Here is a 22,093-nt window from a genome sequence, read left to right on the forward strand (position 1 = left end):
AAAAGATCGATAACTCTCTTATTTATAAAAATGTCACGTTTCTCATAAAGCTATTTCAGTTATTGAGGTATTGCGGGTAAATATTACTCATAAATAAATATAAATTTTTAATATACTAGAAATAAGTTTGTAATATATTTATCATTATTTTAATGATGCTGATGATCATCATATCAGCTTTTATCTGCTCACTGCTGAATATAAGCATCCCCTAGAGGAGTTGACAGTAGATGCTACGTTTAGCAAGCAGATTGGCAAGCGCAGTTTGATTGGTAACATCACACTCGGTGAGAAATCATAATTACTCAGCCTTTAGTTTCTAGCTCCTCTAATAACGCAAGGTAACTCTGTACCACACTGTAATTTACTATCACCATTAACTAATGTTAGGAGCTATTATTACTTTTTGATATTTGTTGGATTACTTAAAGTTGTCTATTGCAGGAACGTATTCGGTATCAGAGAAATGGTAACATCACACGTGGTGAGAAATCGTAATTACTCAGCCTTTAGTTTCTAGCTCCTCTAATAACGCAAGGTAACTCTGTACCACACTGTAATTTACTATCGCAATAAACTAATGTTAGGAGCTATTATTACATTGTGATATTTGTTGGATTACTTAAAGTTGTCTATCGCAGGAACGTATTCGCTATCAGAGAAATGGTAACATCACACGTGGTGAGAAATCATAATTACTCAGCCTTTAGTTTCTAGCTCCTCTAATAACGCAAGGTAACTCTGTACCACACTGTAATTTACTATCACCATAAACTAATGTTAGGAGCTATTATTACTTTGTGATATTTGTTGGATTACTTAAAGTTGTCTATCGCAGGAACGTATCCGGTATCAGAGAAATGGTAACATCACACGTGGTGAGAAATCGTAATTACTCAGCCTTTAGTTTCTAGCTCCTCTAATAACGCAAGGTAACTCTGTACCACTCTATAATTTACTATCGCCATAAACTAATGTTAGGAGCTATTATTACATTGTGATATTTGTTGGATTACTTAAAGTTGTCTATCGCAGGAACGTATTCGGTATCAGAGAAATGGTAACATCACACGTGGTGAGAAATCGTAATTACTCAGCCTTTAGTTTCTAGCTCCTCTAATAACGCAAGGTAACTCTGTACCACTCTATAATTTACTATCGCCATAAACTAATGTTAGGAGCTATTATTACATTGTGATATTTGTTGGATTACTTAAAGTTGTCTGTTGCAGGAACGTATTCGGTATCAGAGAAATGATAACATCACACTCGGTGAGAAATCATAATTACTCAGCCTTTAGTTTCTAGCTCCTTTAATAACGCAAGGTAACTCTGTACCACTCTATAATTTACTATCGCCATAAACTAATGTTAGGAGCTATTATTACTTTGTGATATTTGTTGGATTACTTAAAGTTGTCTATCGCAGGAACGTATCCGGTATCAGAGAAATGGTAACATCACACGTGGTGAGAAATCGTAATTACTCAGCCTTTAGTTTCTAGCTCCTCTAATAACGCAAGGTAACTCTGTACCACTCTATAATTTACTATCGCCATAAACTAATGTTAGGAGCTATTATTACATTGTGATATTTGTTGGATTACTTAAAGTTGTCTATCGCAGGAACGTATTCGGTATCAGAGAAATGGTAACATCACACGTGGTGAGAAATCGTAATTACTCAGCCTTTAGTTTCTAGCTCCTCTAATAACGCAAGGTAACTCTGTACCACTCTATAATTTACTATCGCCATAAACTAATGTTAGGAGCTATTATTACATTGTGATATTTGTTGGATTACTTAAAGTTGTCTGTTGCAGGAACGTATTCGGTATCAGAGAAATGATAACATCACACTCGGTGAGAAATCATAATTACTCAGCCTTTAGTTTCTAGCTCCTTTAATAACGCAAGGTAACTCTGTACCACACTGTAATTTACTATCGCAATAAACTTATGTTAGAAGCTATTATTACACTGTGATATTTGTTAGATTATAACTGTATATATTTGGGTTTATGACGCTTTATTATACTGTCAGTATGTAGAGTTATATATGTATATTTATATCATATATGTATACTTATGTCATATATGTATACTTATATCATATATGTATACTTATGTCATATATGTATACTTACAGTTCACGTTCTTTTACGCGAGTTTGTGTGAATGGATAAATATTTGTTACTCTTTCATGTGAAAACTACTGAACGGATTTGAATGAGATTTAATAAACTGATAGGTTATATCTTAATTTATCTAGATAATTTATACACGGCTTGCTGTATGGTCCCAGTATAGTATAAATCACCCCTTCCTTTCCATTGAATGCTGTAAGAGGCGACTAAGCGAATTTAATGGACGAGAGATGTACAGCAGTGCCTTTCTTAAAACATCACCAAAGTCTAACTACGGTTGCCAACCCGGCTGCGGTGCGTGGCCACGATCGACCACGAACCCCATTTACAACAGCGGACAGTAAATGGCTAATACCATCATTATTAAGGAACCTCTGCTCAAAACTGTTCACCTCTTTAATAACATTCTTGAAACTTTCTTTTGAATTACGACATAGTTTAAAAGATAAATAAAAATGCATTTCAATTGCTAAATTGGTACATTTAACGTATTTATAAAAAAGAAGATTATATTATTTTATTTTGTTTGTGAAGGTAAGAAACCATGGCTGTAGCTAGGAGGGGGGGGGACAGCATTGAGGGGCAATGCCCTACTTTAGAAGGCCCAATGCCCTACCTTAAAATGAAAGGCCTAAAAGCAAATCAGACATTCGCTTTTTCGAAGTCTTTTTTTTTTATACAACTTAGAATGGCAAACAAGCTGACGGCCCACCTGATGGAAAGTGATAACCGTCGCCTATAGACATGAGTAGTATCATGGACATAACAGAGTATACTGTTTCGCTCATGATACCCCCCATGCGTTGCCATTCCTGAGGGCACAGATGTTATTCCTCTGTACCCAGTAAATTCACGCCATATCCCACCCTTCAAACCAAAACACAGCCATGCAAACACAACTGCTTCACGGTTGGAACTTAAGTCACTTAATTATGGCTTCTGCCCTACCAAGTTCTTTTGCCCTACCTTAAACTTGGGTTCCTTACAGGAACCCGTCCGTTTACAGCACTGTAATTACATCCACCTATCCTCCAGTCGCGTATGAACTGGCAACATTAATCAAATAAATTAAGGTGTCTTCTTAAAAATGTCTACGTTCCCTCGCTGGCGACTCTTTAATTTTCCGCATTTTATTAGCTCATATACTTTTAGTCGGTTCATGTCTGACACCCACTTCCGTATAATTAAATTATAAAAAAAAATATTGGACAATCTGATTAAAACATTATACGCTTAAAGTTTATGTATAAATCATCATTCATCATCATATCAGCCTTTAACTGTCCACTGCTGAACATAAGCCACCCCCTTGGGGGTTTTGCAAGTAGTTACCACGCTTGGCAGGCGGATTGGCAACCGCAGTAAGGCTTTAAAGATGTTTTAAGAGGTATGCTGCTTCCCTTCTCTCACCCTCCCTTACTCGTCTCTTACGATACCCACCAGAAAGGAAGGTGTGGCCTATTCTATGCCGGGACCACGCGGCCATACACATCAATAATACAATATTTTGGTCATACAACACAAATTAATTTACGTAGCTACACAGTACCCTTACACATGTCCAGGGTTGTTTTATTTATTACATATTTTATTTATTTACATCGTATTGCATATGTATGAACCATGAACATGGTTGGCGGCACATTCTCTTCCACCTAAACAATTCAATGTTTTTAGCGAAGGACGTGAGGAATCCGTTACAAATGTTACGCCATTTGTACAGCGGGCCGGAGACTTACGCTTTGATATTTACATGTGCGGAATTGCTAAACGCGATCGCTTGGTGATAAGCGGTAGCGGAGTTAAGAGATCAGTGTTTGCGGCGAATCGATTTGTATTCAATCCAAATTGTATCGGACCGTTAAACTTTAATTAATTACCTGTTTATTGTAAACACAGACTGTTTCTGTCTCTTTTATTTAAGTACGAATTGACAAAAAGAGTAAAAAGTTTGTTAAGTGTTTTTTTTTATACTACTTAGAATGGCAAACAAGCTGACGGCCCGCCTGATGGAAAGTGGTAACCGTCGCCTATAGGCATGAGCGGTACCATGGACATAACAGAGTATATTGTTTCGCCCATGATACCTTCCATGCGTTGCCATTCCTGAGGACTCAGGTGTTATTCCTCTGTACCCTGAAAATTCACATCATATCGCACCCTTCAAACCGAAACACAGCCATGCAAACACAACTGCTTTACGGTTGCAATGCAACTTTTACTCTTCGATACATGAACAGTAGTAGTATGCCATGTACCCAAGAAATGAGAGTGAACTCTAATTTTATGACGATGGTATAGGAAAGGGTAAAGATGGCATCAAGTCATATAATTCCCATTTTTCATTTCCCATTCGATCTCTTATTTTATAATGTATAATATGAACGTAAAAATGTTAGCTTGAAAGTATTTCAATCTAAAATACGACATATGTTTTTATTTTATTTCGCAGCAAGCAGGATTTCATTTCGTAACAACAAATGTAAATATAAATTGTGAATAAAGTAACATGGAACTTACAAGGGACTGAACTTTATTGATTGAAGTCACAATTAATAAAATCATTCAGTCGAAATTGACGTTTCATTCGGATTCATTTCACAGATAGAAAGATCGCACCTTCAAATTATTGTCAAGTGAAAAGATATTATTTTTTATTGAATCATTTACGAAATTGAGAGAAATTTGTGTAACGAGATAAATTTTTTACTGTTACTGTAACTATTTTTTTTAATGAATGAATGGTTTAATTTCTCTTCACAAAAGGTAGTATAAAGTGACAACTTGAGGTACAATTTGATGTGAAGACTCATTTTGTGAGAGACTGGTGCTTGCGGTAGGTTTTGAAGAATCTGTGTTACAAGTCACCAGTGCCCCATGTCCATGGACTACACAAATACAAGGCAACCAATTAGTGTTAAAATACACAGATAACAATAATAAGATATAAAGTGCAAGAATAAACTTAACATTAAGACTTATTTCTAATAATTATTACTTATATATAACTTAGGCAAAGGTAATTAAAAAATACAGACTATGTGTGTGTGTGCGTGCGTGTGTGTATGTGTGTGTGCACGCGCACAAGCAAGCAATTAAAAAGTAGTTGAAGTTAAAAAATGACTATCTGTTCTGGATGAATACGTGATGTACAGGGATGAAGAGCATGTTTAAAGAAAAACACCAATTATGATGTTAATAGCTATAAGGAAGACCTATACATTGGCGATTGTGTAAAAGATGACATGGCTAAAATGGGTATCAGCGTGGAACTGACTGCAAATAGAGACAACACGAATACACAGACCCCAAATAGTCGGGATAAAGGCAGAAAAATGATGATTGTGAAAAGAGAGTGGTGAATTTAAAAACTGGCTCTCACCAAAAACTCTGACTTGTACGAAAAATACAGATCACAAACTAAATGATTCTGAGTAACTGTGATAGTACCACGTTGGATTCTTATATGTATGTTCGGTGAAAAGTCGAATGTAACTTAAGTTCATCACAGTAGAAGCAGTTGACAAGTAGCTCTGACTAGCCCATTGGTTTTATAGTCGTATTTATTTATTTATTTATAGCAAGGCAACAGATTACAAATTAATACATTTATAAAATAAATATTACATAAAAAGGCATTAAATTTGCACTCCAACAACTGCTCTGCATAACATTCGATATTATATACATTAAAAGAATGACGGCTATAAATTTAAAGTAACAAATTGGCAGCCTTAATGTAACATTGCAAGGATTGTTGGAAGATATCAAGCTCCTTGCATACATTGTTATATTTTCTGCACATGCGGATAATTGGATTGTGATACGAATCATCATGTGTATCATAAAATGAATACATAATAATAACATAATATATATGAAAGTGAACGTATCTCTTACATCTTAGCGTTTTAACGTATTATATTAAATTCGGCATACTACCATATGAGATTAAGAAGAACATACATTATTTTTACTATTACTATTAGTACTATTAGTATTACTAGTATACTAACTGATAGATATATGACATGTAAAAATTCACAACCGCTGCCGCTAGCGCGCCGCTTATCAACACCACCTCTCCGCTACAACATGACATTTGTTGCGCTGATCCCCGTCAAGCCGGGCTCCGCTAAACTGATGAGACTGCGACACCCACACCGATATTTTGTTAGGATTTACCGTACAATTAGAGTGGAGTATGTAGCGGTAATGTTGATTAACGGCATGGGTCACTTAGCTGGTAATAACTTTAAATTGCCGGGCTCGTTTAGGGTCAGATCTCAGGGTCAGATATAAAACATAGTAATATCGCTTCCGACGATAGTTACGGACAAGTTTCATACTAGTTTATCGACTAGTTGATGAAAACTAGTGACTGGAACACACATTACGGTGAGGGGACTGTGATTCGTAATCGTTATTAGAAATGGGTAGTGACACATAATTTCCTGTTCCATTATGAGTAAATAGAGATAGATGGAGAATGAGTAAATGAAATAGGTTTTTCTCTTTGTATTCGATGAGTGTTTTTATCAAAATAAAAAGGAATATTTACTTAAATAATATATCATATTCATATTTGTTTATAAACCAATGTAACAGTTTTCGTCACACAATGGCAAGTCAATATTTACAATATATTTTTTAAATTAATAAAATAAATAATAACAATAATAATAACATTTAAATTATAAAATAACATTACAAATTAATTACAGTTAACATTATAAACTAGTTGATACATGTCAATATAATGGTAACTGTATACCAATAATGATGACTTCAAGTTATAAAATTGGAATTGTCACACTTCTTACAGTTAAACATAAATAAATAATAATATGTCATAATTAAATATTGGTATTTAGGTCACGTTGTAAAAAGGATGTTGTTCAAAATATGTCTTTATTTTATTTTTAAATTTTAAATTTATTTCGCGCCAATTGCGTTGCTGTATTGGGTAGTTTATTATATATTTTTATTTTTAGAATATATGCCATGTTTCATAGTTTTTGTGAGTCGTGTTCTAGGTAATTCCAATTTGTCTTATAACATATAATTTTAAGACACCATATTACAGCAGAAGTCGCGTTTATAACAGAAGAATGACAACATATTATTATCCGTTTTATACCATAACGGAAAAATCTACTATTTTTAGTTAATTACTAGAGTTTTTTATACAGCATAGAATGTCAAACAAGCTGACGGCCCACCTGATGGAAAGCAGTAATCGTCGCCATTAATAATAATAATTTATTTATTCAAAAAGACTGTATACAGTATTTATTAATAATATATTACGAACATGTTTGTTTTACAAAAACATTGCCATTAAACAATTGACATTGGTAAATGATAATAAATTAATTACGAAATAAAATAGTAAATAAATATAATTGAGTACTCTGCAGTCGGTTATTACATATTTTAGGAATGTTTTAACATTATAAAACTCTTATTTGCTTAACAATTCATAAGATAGACACGAACAGTACAATGTACATAACAGACTATACTGTTCCGTCGCATGGTAACCATGCGTTGTCATTCCTGAGTGTTGAGGTGTTAGTTTAGTTTGTGGCAAACAAAAGTGCATGGAAATAGCCTATCCTAGCGTACCATGAACATAACTAATGATGTTAGAAGGTGTTATTCCTCTGTAAGATAATTCAAACCGAAACACAGCCATGTAAACACAAACTTTTTCAAGTAAAGGTGTTTCCCTCTGGTAAAATATATATATATATGGTGTATATGGCATTCTACGTCAGACCTAATGATGTTAGAAGTAAGAAATTGAGAACTTTTTCAAGTAATCGTGTTTATTATATGGCATTAATGGATCAGGTACTTAAAATGTATAGGTATGTGTAAGATGCTATGATAGAAATCCTATTGGGAGAGAAAAATTTTTGAATGTCTACATTAATATTATAAAGAGGAAAGATTTGTATTTTTGTGTGTATGTATGTTTGTAATGAATAAATACAAAAACTCCATTGCCGATTTCAAAGATTCTTTCACAATTAGAAAGCTACATTCACCCTGAGTAACATAGGCTATATTTATCGTTAGAAAAGATAAAAAAAATGCTATAAAATATCTTTGGTCGCGTGCGCTGCGGAAACTATTGGTGATAGAACAAAAGTATGTTCTACAATATTGAAGAAAATATCAATAACTACAAAAAACTTCGCGACACTATATGTCCAACTATTATCGTTATGTCACAATAACTACTTATTAAAATGTTGTAAAAATGTCGACCCGTACGAAGTCGGGACGGGCCGTTAGTATTTAATAAAATCGAAATTGTTGTATTGCGGTGCAAAAATTGCGTCCACAATACTTCCATCAAGCCAAGTCTCTTAAGTACTTACAAGATTATTTTCCCTTTTTAAAGATATTTTAAACCTTTGCACACAATAGCACATTTATACAGTATAGTAAATAAAATATTTAAGACTTATACTGAAAACAAATGGATAATATAAAAATAATATGGGAATAGAGATTTTGTTTCAATTTCATGCCGTCGCGGATTACTGTACACAAACGGATATGAAACGTAGGTTTCACTAGGTAAATAGTAAAAATACGGGTAGCCACAGCAAATGGACAAACTAAAAAATGAGACAAAATATAAATCGATTGTGAGTGCCACTATCAGTAATGACTGCTGTATCTTTTACTGTAAACTCTGATACACTCTTTTCGGCAAGAATTTCATTGAGATTTCATATTCAAAGACATTATTTTAACAATAATTAAAGACATCAAAGTGATAACCTCACAAGCGGTTCATAAATACACTTGTAGATTGAAGATATTATTAGCATATTAGGTATAATAAATTCACGATACTTACCATGGTGTGTTACAGGTGTGTGTTAAGGTCATATATCGAACTCCGAGCTGGTAGTAGCTTCTTAGGACACCGAGAGAGTTAGCGATGGAGTGTCCACCTTCGATGCCAATAAGGGAAGCTATCTTTCGCGGTCTAGCACTGTGGGCTTGCAGGATATCTGTTAAAGCAATAAATCTCTCATTAAATTTTAGAATAAGAAAGTACATTTTTTAATGATTTTTTTAAGCTACTTAGAATAGCAAACGATCTGACGGCCTACCTGGTGGAAAATGGTAACCGTCGCCTATAGATATATTGCAGTATCATGGACATAATAGAGTACACTCTTTCGCTTATGATACCCCTGTGCATTGCCATTCCTGAAGACTCAGGTGTTATTCCTCTGTACCCTGTAAATTCACTGCACATACACACCCTTCAAACCGAAACACAGTCATGCAAACACAACTGCTTCACGGTAGAAACACGAATGGGACAAACGTACACGGAAGCAAACGAGTTTTGTACAAAATCTCCTTCTAATGATGTTACTTAGAATCTCAAAAAAGTTGATAGCCTATCTAATGAAAAATGACATGGATATCTTCCACATACGTTGCCATTCCTATGGACTAAAATGTTATCCTATATTTGTGTGTCTTGTATTTATACTATTATATCCCACTCTTCAAGCCAAAACTGTTTCACAGCAGAAACACGGATGAAATAGAGGCAAGCCAAGCCAGACGACTTTTCAAAGTCTCCTTCTAGTAATTGTAATAAATACTTATTCATAAACCAAGAGGTTTTCAATACAGTCTACATAATATTTTCTTAAAGTAAGTTGGCATTACGCGTGTAGGCTTTCACAGACTATTGTTTGGCTTCTTTGTGGTATAAAATACTCTGTAGTCTAGCCGAGCGGTTTATTTATTATAACAATTGGCTATGTTATAAATATAAGTAGCTTTTGTGAGAGAATAAATTTATGAGAAAAGACAGTGGTCCAGATTAATTGAAAGACTGATTCCAATTTATTTTTTTCAGCTGTTTAAACAATGCATTGATATTATTAACATTTGTAAACGATCAATATAAATGTAAACCTAATTTGTTTGGAGTTTTATCTTATATATTTTTTACAACACAGGGGGTAAACGAGCATGCGGCTCACCTGATGGTAAGTGACTACCGCCGCCCATGATCACCCACAACACTAACGGCATTGCAGGTGTGCTGCCGGCCTTTTAAAAGGGAATATGTTCTTTTCTTGAAGCTTATGTTATCGTATCGGTTCGCAAATACTGCTGCTGGATGTTGATTCCAAAGAGTGGTTGTGCGTGGGAGAAAGTGCCTTGAAAAATGCACGGTGGAGGACCGCCATATAAAAAGGATTTCTTTTTTATTTCCACAGGAGCAGGAGATAACGGATTCCTTGTGGGGAAAGCCGTGGGGACAGCTAAACCAATGAAGCGAGTAATCAAGTCTTTTGTTATCATTCTTTCAGATCATTCTAAATCCAAAAAAAAAAAACAAAATTTGACTCAATCATAAATTCTTTTTGACTTTCAAATGCTGGGAAACTGCGGGAAGCCCTTAACTGAATTAATGTGAACGCCTCACGAGTCAAAGATTGTAAATGAATATTTTATAAGATCGTGTTAGAATAATTTATAACAACTCCCCCTCATTGTCCGAAGTTCAGGCTTGAACAAAAGTTTATTATTTAGAATATGGATGTTCAACAATTAGTGGATTTCATAGGTACCTAAAGACAATTCCGTTTAATAACGCCCATCGTCTTTTGAATATTGTTTTTGATTTCCTTGTTACAAAACTGTTTTAAGAAGGCGCAAATTAAATTATTAATGAATTGTTTGTAAATTGAAATTTTATTGGATTCCGGAGCAGCTCGAATGTTTGCATTGATGATAAATTGTTTTTTATCAACACTACAGAGACGCCATGTTGCTCGGATTATTGGTCTGCAAACAATTCTGTTTGCATGCCAATCATCTCCTTACTTGAACGTGGTTAAGATTCAACTTTGATAAATCTACTTATAGTTAATGTAATTCTGTGCAGTGTTGGAGTAAAATAAAGAAAGAATTAAAGAAATATTTTTATTCAACTAAATTTAGATGTAAGCATTTCTAAATAATAATTTTTTTTACTACCGTCCATTTAGAATGCAATTTGAGCCAAGAAAAACGTGCAAAAAACTCAGCTGTTGCTTTTTTTAAAAATTTTAACTACATAATATTTGTTTATGTATTGATCAGTGTTAATAGTAATTCGTATTCTAAATATTAATAGTTGTAGAACTTTAGCTGCGCGCTAACTGCTTTTCTAACTTTATTGGGTTGACTGGAAGAGATCTCTGTCAGAGAGAAGTCCACTCTTGCTCACAATGTTTATAAATGCATTAACAATGTAATTTACAAGTGTAATCAAGAATATATATATATGCAGTATCAGATTATAAAATTTTAAATGTATAAATATATGTATAATTAAACAAATTAATAAAATAAATCGGTTGCAGTGACCAAAGCATGTTATATATTGCCAATCTTCTTCAGCTTCAGGATAAGAGGCAGCTGCAGCTAATAATACCCAATACTCCAATGTAAGAGCGCAAGTCAAAAGAAGGAAGCAATGCTTGTTAATAGAAAGCAATAGAATGATAACAACACCCTCCATTGCACTTAATTAATCCGATATTCACGAACAAAGTGTCGCTAAATGGGAAGTTTAAAAGGAAAATTACTAGATTACTGAACTAATTGTGCTATCGAGAGGCAGACAATCGTTTAGGTGGGTGCTGCTACTTGTTTTGAATTTTAAAGAATGTGGAATCTCAGTGGGTCCATTAGAATTCCGATGTCGCCCGCGGCCAATTTGTAACTTTAAAAGTGAACTGGACTAGATAAAAAATGCTGTCCATTCTGTAACGGAAATTTTGTATGCATTTAAACTTCCCAGTTGTTTTGTTTGTAGGTACCTTTTAAAATGTTGTCAGTGAATTTAGTGCAGAACAAGAGCTAGGATGTGGAGCCAGGTGAAGTTGGAATAAAAGAACAAAGTTTTAGTTAAATTCACGGATGCAGTCGAATGAAAAAAGTTCGAGAAATGCTCCTCGGCGTGTTAGCAGTAAACCAATATTAGAAAGAGTAACAAGATCGTGTGTTTGCTTAAATTTAATTCACCGTAAATATATTGTTACTAATGTAATCTGATTTCTGGAAACGAGCAGTTCATTTACCTTATACGCTATGGAAAGTTGTTTATAGAAATAATTGAATAACAATTTAAAGCTAATAGACTCAGGATAGATTTTAAAATATCTTGTTTCCAAGAGGGCATTGACTTTGTTTTCTTAGCTTTCATTATAAGAATTTGGTAATACATTGTATCATGAATATTAGAGTTGTTCGTTTAACATTATTTATTGTATTGTAAAGAAATTTTATATATAAAAGATATTTACTGTAGGTTTACATCTGATCTTATTCCAAGTAGACAAATCTTCTAGTCAATTGTATGTAGATACAACCATGTTTTACCTCTTTTTCAACTTAGAATGGCAAGCAATCACCGCTTCATCTGATAGAAGGCAGTAATAGTCACCTATAAACATGAATAGCACCGTAAATGTTACAAAATACACTGTCATGTCCATGGTACTGCTTATGAGTTGCCATTTCCAAAGACTATATGGTATATCTCTGTACCTAGTATTTTTATGCTATATGTTACCATTCAAACTGATAATACAGCTGCTTCATAGCAGCTCAACACATAAACAACCCATGGTACTTACCGGTGACAGAAGTGGCGAATTGGAAATGCTGAGGGTATTTGTCAATCAGACGACGAATCACGTCAATTTGTTCCAGGGTCAGCTGGACAGCGTCCTTGTTTTGGGTCGCGCACGGAACGAAGGCAGACCAAAACTGTAACAAAATAAAATGGCCCATTACGTTTTTGTACATGCTAGATTTATGCTAGAAAATATTATGTTTGGTGAAATATAACAATAGGAATTTGCTGACGTGTACTTCAACAATTAGACCACACAAATTTTGATAAGTCATATATATAAATGGTATAGAAAAGCAGTGTCATAATAGATATATGTAGTATATATATATATATATATATATATATATATATATATATATATATATATATATATATATATATATATATATATATTAAAAAGGCTATCTGAAAATGTAATCATCAATAACCTAATAGGTAGCCAAGGGCATTTGTTGACTGTAACTCTCGACATGTCAGCATTTCGCCGAGCATATTAGAATCCAATGTAGCAGGAGGCCAATCTTTATTTCGTTTGTTATATACTTAAATAAATAAATGAGGTTAGTAATTCACGAATCATAGAAGGCCATCTTGGACCTGCGACTTCGTTCGCATGATCCGTGTACGTTCACTGGCCGAAAGAAAAACCTATGTTCTTCGTCATCTCATATAGAATCATCATTGTCATCATTTCAGCCGTTAATTGTCCACTGCTGGACATAATCCTCAAGGGGAGTTTTGCTAATAGTTGCCATGCTTAGCAGGCGGGTTGGCAAATGCAGTTAGGCTTTTAGAGATGTTTTAAGAGGGACCCTGCTGCCCCTCCATCGACTGTCAGTCGCCTATTACGAAATTCACGGGAAAAAAGAGGTGGCCGGGATCTACACGGTATATATCACTCATATAGTATGCTAATATTAAATTACATAGCGATTAATTCAGCCGTTAAGGCGCTAAGAGCTATCAAACAAACAGACTAATTTTCTTTTGAAATGAACTGAAATGGTTTTATTTGTTTAAATTTTTATTATTATTTGTTTAATAAATTGCGCTCTCTAAGTAGATACGAATATTAAGTGTATATTCATAATATTTAATTTCTCTTCTAAGTGATTTATGTAAAAAATTTTAGAGAAATAAATGTTTTAAACTGTAAATAGTACATTACTGCAGCGGCCAGCAACTGAGGCAGTGATGGACGAACGTGTAAATACATAGGTGAGTCCATCAATGCCTAGTTGTGGCGAAGGCTTGTATAGTACTTTTCTCAAACAATGCGCGGAAATCAAAAACACAATTCTACTTTTTAAGTTCAATGACGAATAACGAACAATAATAATTTTTCACGCGCCTTAATGTTCCTTTGTTTTTTTTTTTCAATAAACAGCTTTCTATTTGCAAGCCAGTTCGAAATTTAAATAAAACCTTTTATTAGTTACCTCTTCGGTACCCATGTTTCGAAGTAAAAGGTCATTCCATTTTTAAATTACAGGACAGACATGAATCTATATAGTAATTTATCTGGCTGCAAAACACGACAGATATGGATTTTCATACAACTTTTGCCGGCCGCTGCCCGCATGTACCTGGCCAGTACGGCAATTTTGATTTATCTCGAAGAAGATTGTCAAAATAATGCTCACATTTCCAAGCATGTTTGAGAAAAAGTTATTTGTAATATTAATAAGGATTCGAAAGTTTTTTTTTATTAAGCAATAGCTAAGACTCTGATTTTATTGATATGATTCAAACTAAAGTAGCTTATATCCTACTCTATGTTATGTATTAAATGTTATAACTATCAGTTGAGGCTTAACGTCAATCGATAATAAACTTGAACCTTTATAATATTAATTGGAATATATCGAAACCGGCGATGAGGTTTCAATGCCTACTTACATAATCGTGCTCTGCGTGCAACGGTACCGTATATACCTAAATATGGGGAACCCGTTTAAAAATGAATTATGCAAGAGATTGTAATATTGAAAGGAGCAAGTTGATTCCCTAAAGGATCTCTACAATATATTCATGCAGTGCTGAGGGTTGGATGAATGAAATCAATTTTGTTAGCCATACGGATTCCGGGCGGTTATCTCCGACTCTTCTATACGCGTAGAAAGTTAAATACTCTTTATTGTTTCCTTCAAAAGATTACAGTAGTAAACTTACTATATAGATAGATACAAACAATTACAAGAAATGTTCACACTGAGAAAATAATCTTTTTTTTTTATACAACTTAGAATGGCAAACAAGCTGTCGGCCCACCTGATGGAAAGTGGTAACCGTCGCCTATAGACATGAGCAGTACCATGAACATAACAGAGAATACTGTTTCGCTCATGATATCCCCCATGCGTTGCCATTTCTGAGGACTCAGATGTTATTCCTCTGTACCCTGTAAATTCACGCCATATTCCACCCTTCAAACTGAAACACAGCCATGCAAACACAATTGCTTCACGGTTGAAACACGAATGAGACAGAGGTGCCCAAGCAAACGACTTTTGCACAAAGTCTCCCTCTGGTGAATTATAGCTAGAAGAATTAATAATAGATTTCAGAAGTAAGAAAATCAATGGAGGATACCAGTTCTAGATGGGATATGAAGCTAAAAGATTTTTGTTGGAAACTCCAACATAGAAGTTTGTAACAAACACTATGATTGTAGGTCTCTTCCGTCTGTTCTTATACCACGTATGTATAAATAAAGTTTGTTTTGTAAATTCTGTTATATTCACTCAAGAAACTCGCAGTCTAGCTCTCCAACATTTTGGTCCTTTTAAGGAACAAGAAGTATATCGGGTAGCGAATATTGTTTTTATTTGAGCAAGTGGAAGACAATATCTTTTTCCATCCAAAATCCTTTTCCGTGCAAGCAGTTCGTTTGTGGAACTCACTCCCTACCTCTATACGGTGCGCTCAATCGTTGCCCATTTTTAAAAACTTAGTTAAATCCCACTACCTATCCTTATAATCACTTAGTCCTACGTATTTCCAGTTTTATGTGTGTTATATATATATATATATATATGTGTGTGTGTGTGTGTGTATGTATATATATGTATATAATTGGATGTATGTGTTTATTTATGTATGTGTATATGACTATGCTGTCACAGATATTATTTTTTACAGATCTATTTCTTTTAACATGTCAAGTACCTATTTATGCTTTAATTACTTCTACCCAAAGGTTGTCTGGAAGAGATTGCTTAGCAATAAGACCGCATTTTGTACTACACTATACGTATTGAAAATTGTTCAACAAATCCTGTCCAAATCTAAGAGACAAAAGGACGAAGCGAATTACGTAAGTAAAACTATTGTTTAACAATTCAGTTAGTTATTTAGTTACAGCAACTTATTAAGATCATCATTAATTTTTCTTAAATATATCCTTATGTATACATAACCGGTAGTTAAAATATTATTTATTTTTTATTTTATTTATTTACACTTTATTGCACCAAGTAAAAAGAGAAATAACAAATACAGTAAATATTAATGAGAAATGATACAAAAGACGGCCTTATCGCTAAGCAATCTCTTTTAGACAATCTTTGGGTAGAGGACATTGAGAAAAAGACAAACGATAGGTGGCGCACTATTATATAAATATTATCATATACAAACATATATACATACATACATACATATATAATATACACACACTTAAACTTTCTCGTTGTTTATACATATTTCAAAATATACAATCCGGATTTAAACGCGATGAAAAAACCTTTGGTAAATAGTACTTACATACATACTTGCTTCTTTATTGCCGACGCTTCGACGTGGACTACACCACGTCGGCCTGTCGTGACCAAGACGTTAAGTACCGATTGTGTATTTAAAATATTTTTCTTGATTATCCTAATTTTAGTATTACCAGTATAAATCCAAAAGTTTGTGAGAATAGATGGCTGTTTATTCGTCTTTCATACAAAATCTATTCAATGAAATTGAATGAAATTTGGTATACTTGGCTGTATTTGGTATGTTTGGCTGTATTCATAAGAGACTTAGCTTGTAAATTTTTTTTTAAGAGCTGTGGATTTTTGTATAAAATAAAAAAAAATACTGATAATTTATATCCTAACTTAGAGAACAGGATAACTTTACATACAAATTCATGCTGGAAAATCTACGTAAAGCAAGTGATTACTAAATTATAATCTTTTATAATTGTTTTTCCTGTTATTCGACGAATTACACGATTTACAATTTGGATACTGTTGGACAAAAATGTATAATGAAATCGAGGAAAACACTGTTACAATTTAATAGACCGAAATTATAAGCTCCGTAACTTAATACATTTAGAAACGAAACATGACCAATTATAAAGCAATAAACTTCGTCAAAAACGCTACGTTTCAAATGGCAATGATTATACCGTGAAACAAAATAATTATTTATTTTTTCAATTATTTTTTATACAACTTAGAATGGTAAACAAGCTGACGGCCCACCTGATGGAGCAGTAACATGGACATAACAGAGTATAATGTTTCGCCCACGATACCCCCCATGCGTTGCCATTCCTGAGGACTCGGGTGTTATTCCTCTGTACCCTATAAATTCACGCCATATTCCACCCTTTAAACCGAAACACGACCATGCAAACACAACTGCTTTACGTTTGAAACACGAATGGGGCGGTGGTACCCAAGCAAACGACTTTTGTACAAAGTCTCCCTCTGGTAATGAGGGGTAATATCAAAATAATCTGATAATAAACAATTGTGTATTTGGTTAGACAGCAGGCACGCGTTTAATTATTTCGTAAATGTAATTTGTTTATTGTTATGTAAATGTGGTGTTTTTACTGTGTTCTGACGTATTGTCTTAACAAGAGCGTGCGCATTGTTTTCTCGGTTGGCAATTCGAATAAATTTGCCGTGTGGTCCCCCGGCATAGGATAGGCCGCGACTTACTTTGGCGGGAATGTCGTAAGAGGCAACTAAGAACTCGAATTCATTGGTAGAGGAATGGGCAGTGTTCCTTTTGAGACGTCACTAAAAGCGTCACTACGGTTGCCAAAAAACATGCCAAGCGTGGCGTGAGAGAGGCCTTTGTTGAGCAGTGAGCAGGGTATGGCTTATATAATGAAACCATAAATTAGAATTAAACCTCTAGAATTTTCTATAGACAGTAATAAAATGAAAGTCTTCTTATGAGATGTAAATGGAATGGCCCCGATTGCGCTGCCGGTGTACCCTGTCGGGACACCAGTGAGAAATGATTCTCAGGTCATTTGGCTCAACGTGACGAATTGACCTGGAATTGATTACGATGGTTTTCAAGAGTACGGGGATTGATTTGACAGAATGAATTGTCAGTATTGGGACAATGAGCCCTTTTACTAACCTTTTCCTCGTTTAATTTGGAAGTGTATGACTATTAAATTGGATAAGACAAACATATTTGTATGCTTGTCTTATCTTATATGTTATATATTATATGTATTTGATATTTATGTGCACTATAGGTTTTTGTATTTTATACATGGAAAATTATTCATTCACTCTTGCGCCACCTGCCCATTTCTATCTGTTCTCCTTTAACCAAAGGTTGCCTGTAAGAGATCGCCCTAGCGATAAGACCGCCTTTTGTACCTTTATGTGTATAATTCAATCTGTATTTATGTTACTGTATTTCACTTGAATTATTCATTTGTCGTGTTATATTTTTGTTTATGGTGCAATTAAGAGTTAAATAAATAAATATTTGCCTTCAGTGGTTGGATAACTTTTAGACGACTGTGAATCAAAGTATATTTTGGTATTAATTTCGGTGATTAAAGTAACTGTTTTTCTTTAAAGACTAAGAAATTTTGGATTGGGTTTGTTTTGAACTCTTTTCGAGTTAAGTTCGTCTTTTTATATTTGATTACTTATGTAGTATTTTTTATGTACAATTGGTGTGTACAATAAAGTAATAAATAAATAACTTGTAGCATAGTAAAGTCGACTTAATTACACACGCTTCTATGTTTACAACCGACTTCAGAATGAAGGAATTTCTCGATTCGGTTGTTATTTTTTTTTGTTTATATTTTTTTCAAAATCAGTTCAATAGTTTTGTTTTTAAATCAATAAAATTCTCTTCTAAATTTTGAATTCGAATTCGAATTCAAATATTTTGAATCTAAAGTGTTTTCTTAAATGACAACTTTTTTAAAGTAATTTTTTTTATACAACTTAGAATTTTGACAGCCCACCTGATGTAAAGTGGTTTTTTGACCAGTACCATGGACATAACAGAATGTTTCGCCCATGATACCCTCCATGCATTGCCATTCCTGAGGACCATTAAATTCATATTTTTAATGCAAACACAACTGCTTTACGGTAGAAATACGAATAGGACAGAGATACCCAAGCAATCGACTTTTGTACAAAGTCTACCTCTGGTATACATACATCTATACTTGGTACGAATCATAATATTGATTATTATTTTTTTACTTTTAAATTCTATTGATATATATTAAAAAGTTTAACACGAATTAGAAACAGTTACATCGACTGAACATAACGTATGAACATACTGAAACCGAATAGATTTGAGCCAAGGGAGTGTATGTGCAAATGTTTGTAGTAACTTATATATTCCTTCCTTGGGAGGAAGTTTGTTTGTTTGGGTCCATAAATCTCGGAAACTAGTTACAGGTTGTGGGCGCCAGTTTCTTTAGTACGTACTTTGTAACATGTATAACTTAATGTTGGAAGTTGTTATTTGGCGTTTTGTAAATTTATCACCCAATTTGTGTGGTAAGCAATAGACGACGGATCGTTACGCTTCAGTTACTTACTCCATTGACTGGTTATTATTAATTTTCTATATACACAGGAATCTTCAACTGTTTCTTCAAAAACAGCAATCTTAATAATCTTAACATTAGATAGATAGATAGATACTCTTTACTGTTTCCTCTAAAAAATTACAATAGTAAACTTATTATAAATATAAATAATTACAAGAAATTATCACAAGGAGACAACAATGGGCGAACTTATTGCTAAGAGCGATCTCTTCCAGGAACCTTTGGATGGAGAGGAGTAATTATAAACAATTTGGTGGGAGGCACGATGAAAAATTTTGTTAGTTCTAAATATGGGAGATGTGATACATTTAATAATATAAATATTATCCCTACTCATTATATATATATATATATATATATATATATATATATATATATATATATATATATATATATATATATATATATATATATATATATATATATATATATATATATATATATATATATATATATATATATATATATATATATATATATATATATTTGAATAAAAATGATTTGAATTGGTAACTACAATAAAATCGTGAGGGTAAAAAGTGTCAAAATTAATATTTTTTTACAAGTACTTTACTGTAATGTTAAAAATATTGTTTTATAGTAAATTAGTGTTGTGCCTGATATTACAAATTTTAATAAAATTAAAATAAAAAAGTTTTTACCTTTAGTATTACAATAAAATGTTATTTAACAATTTACTGGAAATTGTACAATAAAAATACAATCGAATTGAGAATATAATTTGCAAAAAAAAATAGTCATTCAAATGTTAACGTTTATTTCAATAAGTTCTATTCTAATTCATTTACTTATTTACACTTTATCACTCCATTTATAAAAATAATAAATACAGTTAATTTTAATGACAAGTGATACGATAGGCAGTCCATTTCGGTTCATTCCGTTCTGTCCTCTACATTTTAAATTATAAATCTATTAAATTATGCATTTAATTTTATGAATGAAACAATTTTAGAGTAAGATTTTCTATGTTAAAAATAAAGGTTACGTGCCCATGAATTAATGTCTGCTTTTAGTGATGCTGACTCCATTTTCTTTAAAACTCGGTAACTCAATTAAGAGCTTTTTTTTATACAACTTAGAATGGCAAACAAGCTGACGGCCCACCTGATGGAAAGTGGTAACCGTCGCCTATAGACATGAGCAGTACCATGGACATAACAGAGTATACTGTTTCACCCATGATACCCCCCATGCGTTGCCATTTCTGAGGACTCAGGTGTTATTCCTCTGTACCCTGTAAATTCACGCGATATCCCACCCTTGAAACCAAAACACAGCCATGCAAACACAACTGCTTTACGGTCGAAACACGAATGGGACAGAGGTACCCAAGCAAACGACTTTTGTACAAAGTCCCCCTCTGGTAAGAGCTTCGGTGGGTATTTGATATTAACGTAAATTTGTGTACTTAATTGTGTACTAGATTTAATTAATGGTAATGTTAGAATTGTATGTAACTTGTATCGTAATGGAAGAAAAATACGGCGCATTGCCACTTCTTTTTATTTTCAGTATGTGTATTTAAGCGCTCATTATACGAGCACCAGGTGGAGACTTTGTACAAAAGGCGCTTGCTTGACTACCATTGTCTCACTTGTATTTTTACTGTTGAATAGCTGTTATTGTATGGCTGTATTTTGATTTGAAGTTGCAACTTCAAGGAACAGAAACATAACATTTATTCATATTTACCATACATACATACATACCTATCTGTCACGCCTGTCTCCCATTAGGGTAGGCAGAAACAATGGAACGCCAAATGCTTCGATTCAAACAAACCTCTTTCGCTCCTTCCACATTCATCAATCTTTTCATACACGCTCGCCGGTTACGGGTACTTTTAATTCGGCCCTTCTTCAGCACGTCGCCTATTTGGTCGACATACGTCCATCTAGGGCGGTCCCTACCGACATCTCCATTCATTCTTGCTCGATAAATCTTTTGGGACCATATTTATATAAAAAGGTAAATAAGGAATTATCTATATATTCAAAAACTAAACATATATGCAAAAGAATTGTTAGTGATTGGCTATTAAGTAAGACATATGATGAAACTGAAGGTTTAATCTTAGTAGTATATTAGGTTATGACTGCCATTTTACAATAACTCATCCATTCCATACACTCATACATACATTGCACAGTCAAGATTTCATTTACAAAATATTATTTGAACAAATTAAATTATTACTGTATTAAATTAGTACCTTAACTTTTTTTGTTTCTTTTTTATATAATTTTGTGTCAATATGCCGTATAGGGAAGAGCACTGCTTATCCTAAAGTACAGGATTTACCTATTTAGGGAGCAGAGTTTTACCTATTACACACACACATTTACACACACACAATTTTTTTTCAAGTTAACATGTAGGCTACTGTATTTAAATTATCAATTTTTT

General features: G+C 33.5%; 1 protein-coding gene across 1 annotated transcript in view; it reads right to left on the minus strand.

The window, feature by feature from the left end:
• Positions 1-22,093, minus strand: part of LOC113517853 (dipeptidase 1-like) — a 273,938-nt gene that overhangs the window by 59,921 nt on the left and 191,924 nt on the right. The window contains exons 5-6 of the mRNA XM_052895408.1: positions 12,827-12,959; positions 9,025-9,181 (exon numbers count right to left, since the gene is read on the minus strand). Coding sequence (XP_052751368.1) covers positions 9,025-9,181; positions 12,827-12,959 — 290 coding nt within the window. The remainder of the gene's footprint in view (positions 1-9,024; positions 9,182-12,826; positions 12,960-22,093) is intronic.

The sequence above is a fragment of the Galleria mellonella genome, unplaced genomic scaffold (assembly GCF_026898425.1).
Source record: "Galleria mellonella isolate WM207_F2 unplaced genomic scaffold, CSIRO_AGI_GalMel_v1 utg28, whole genome shotgun sequence".
In the NCBI taxonomy this organism is placed as follows: domain Eukaryota; kingdom Metazoa; phylum Arthropoda; class Insecta; order Lepidoptera; family Pyralidae; genus Galleria; species Galleria mellonella.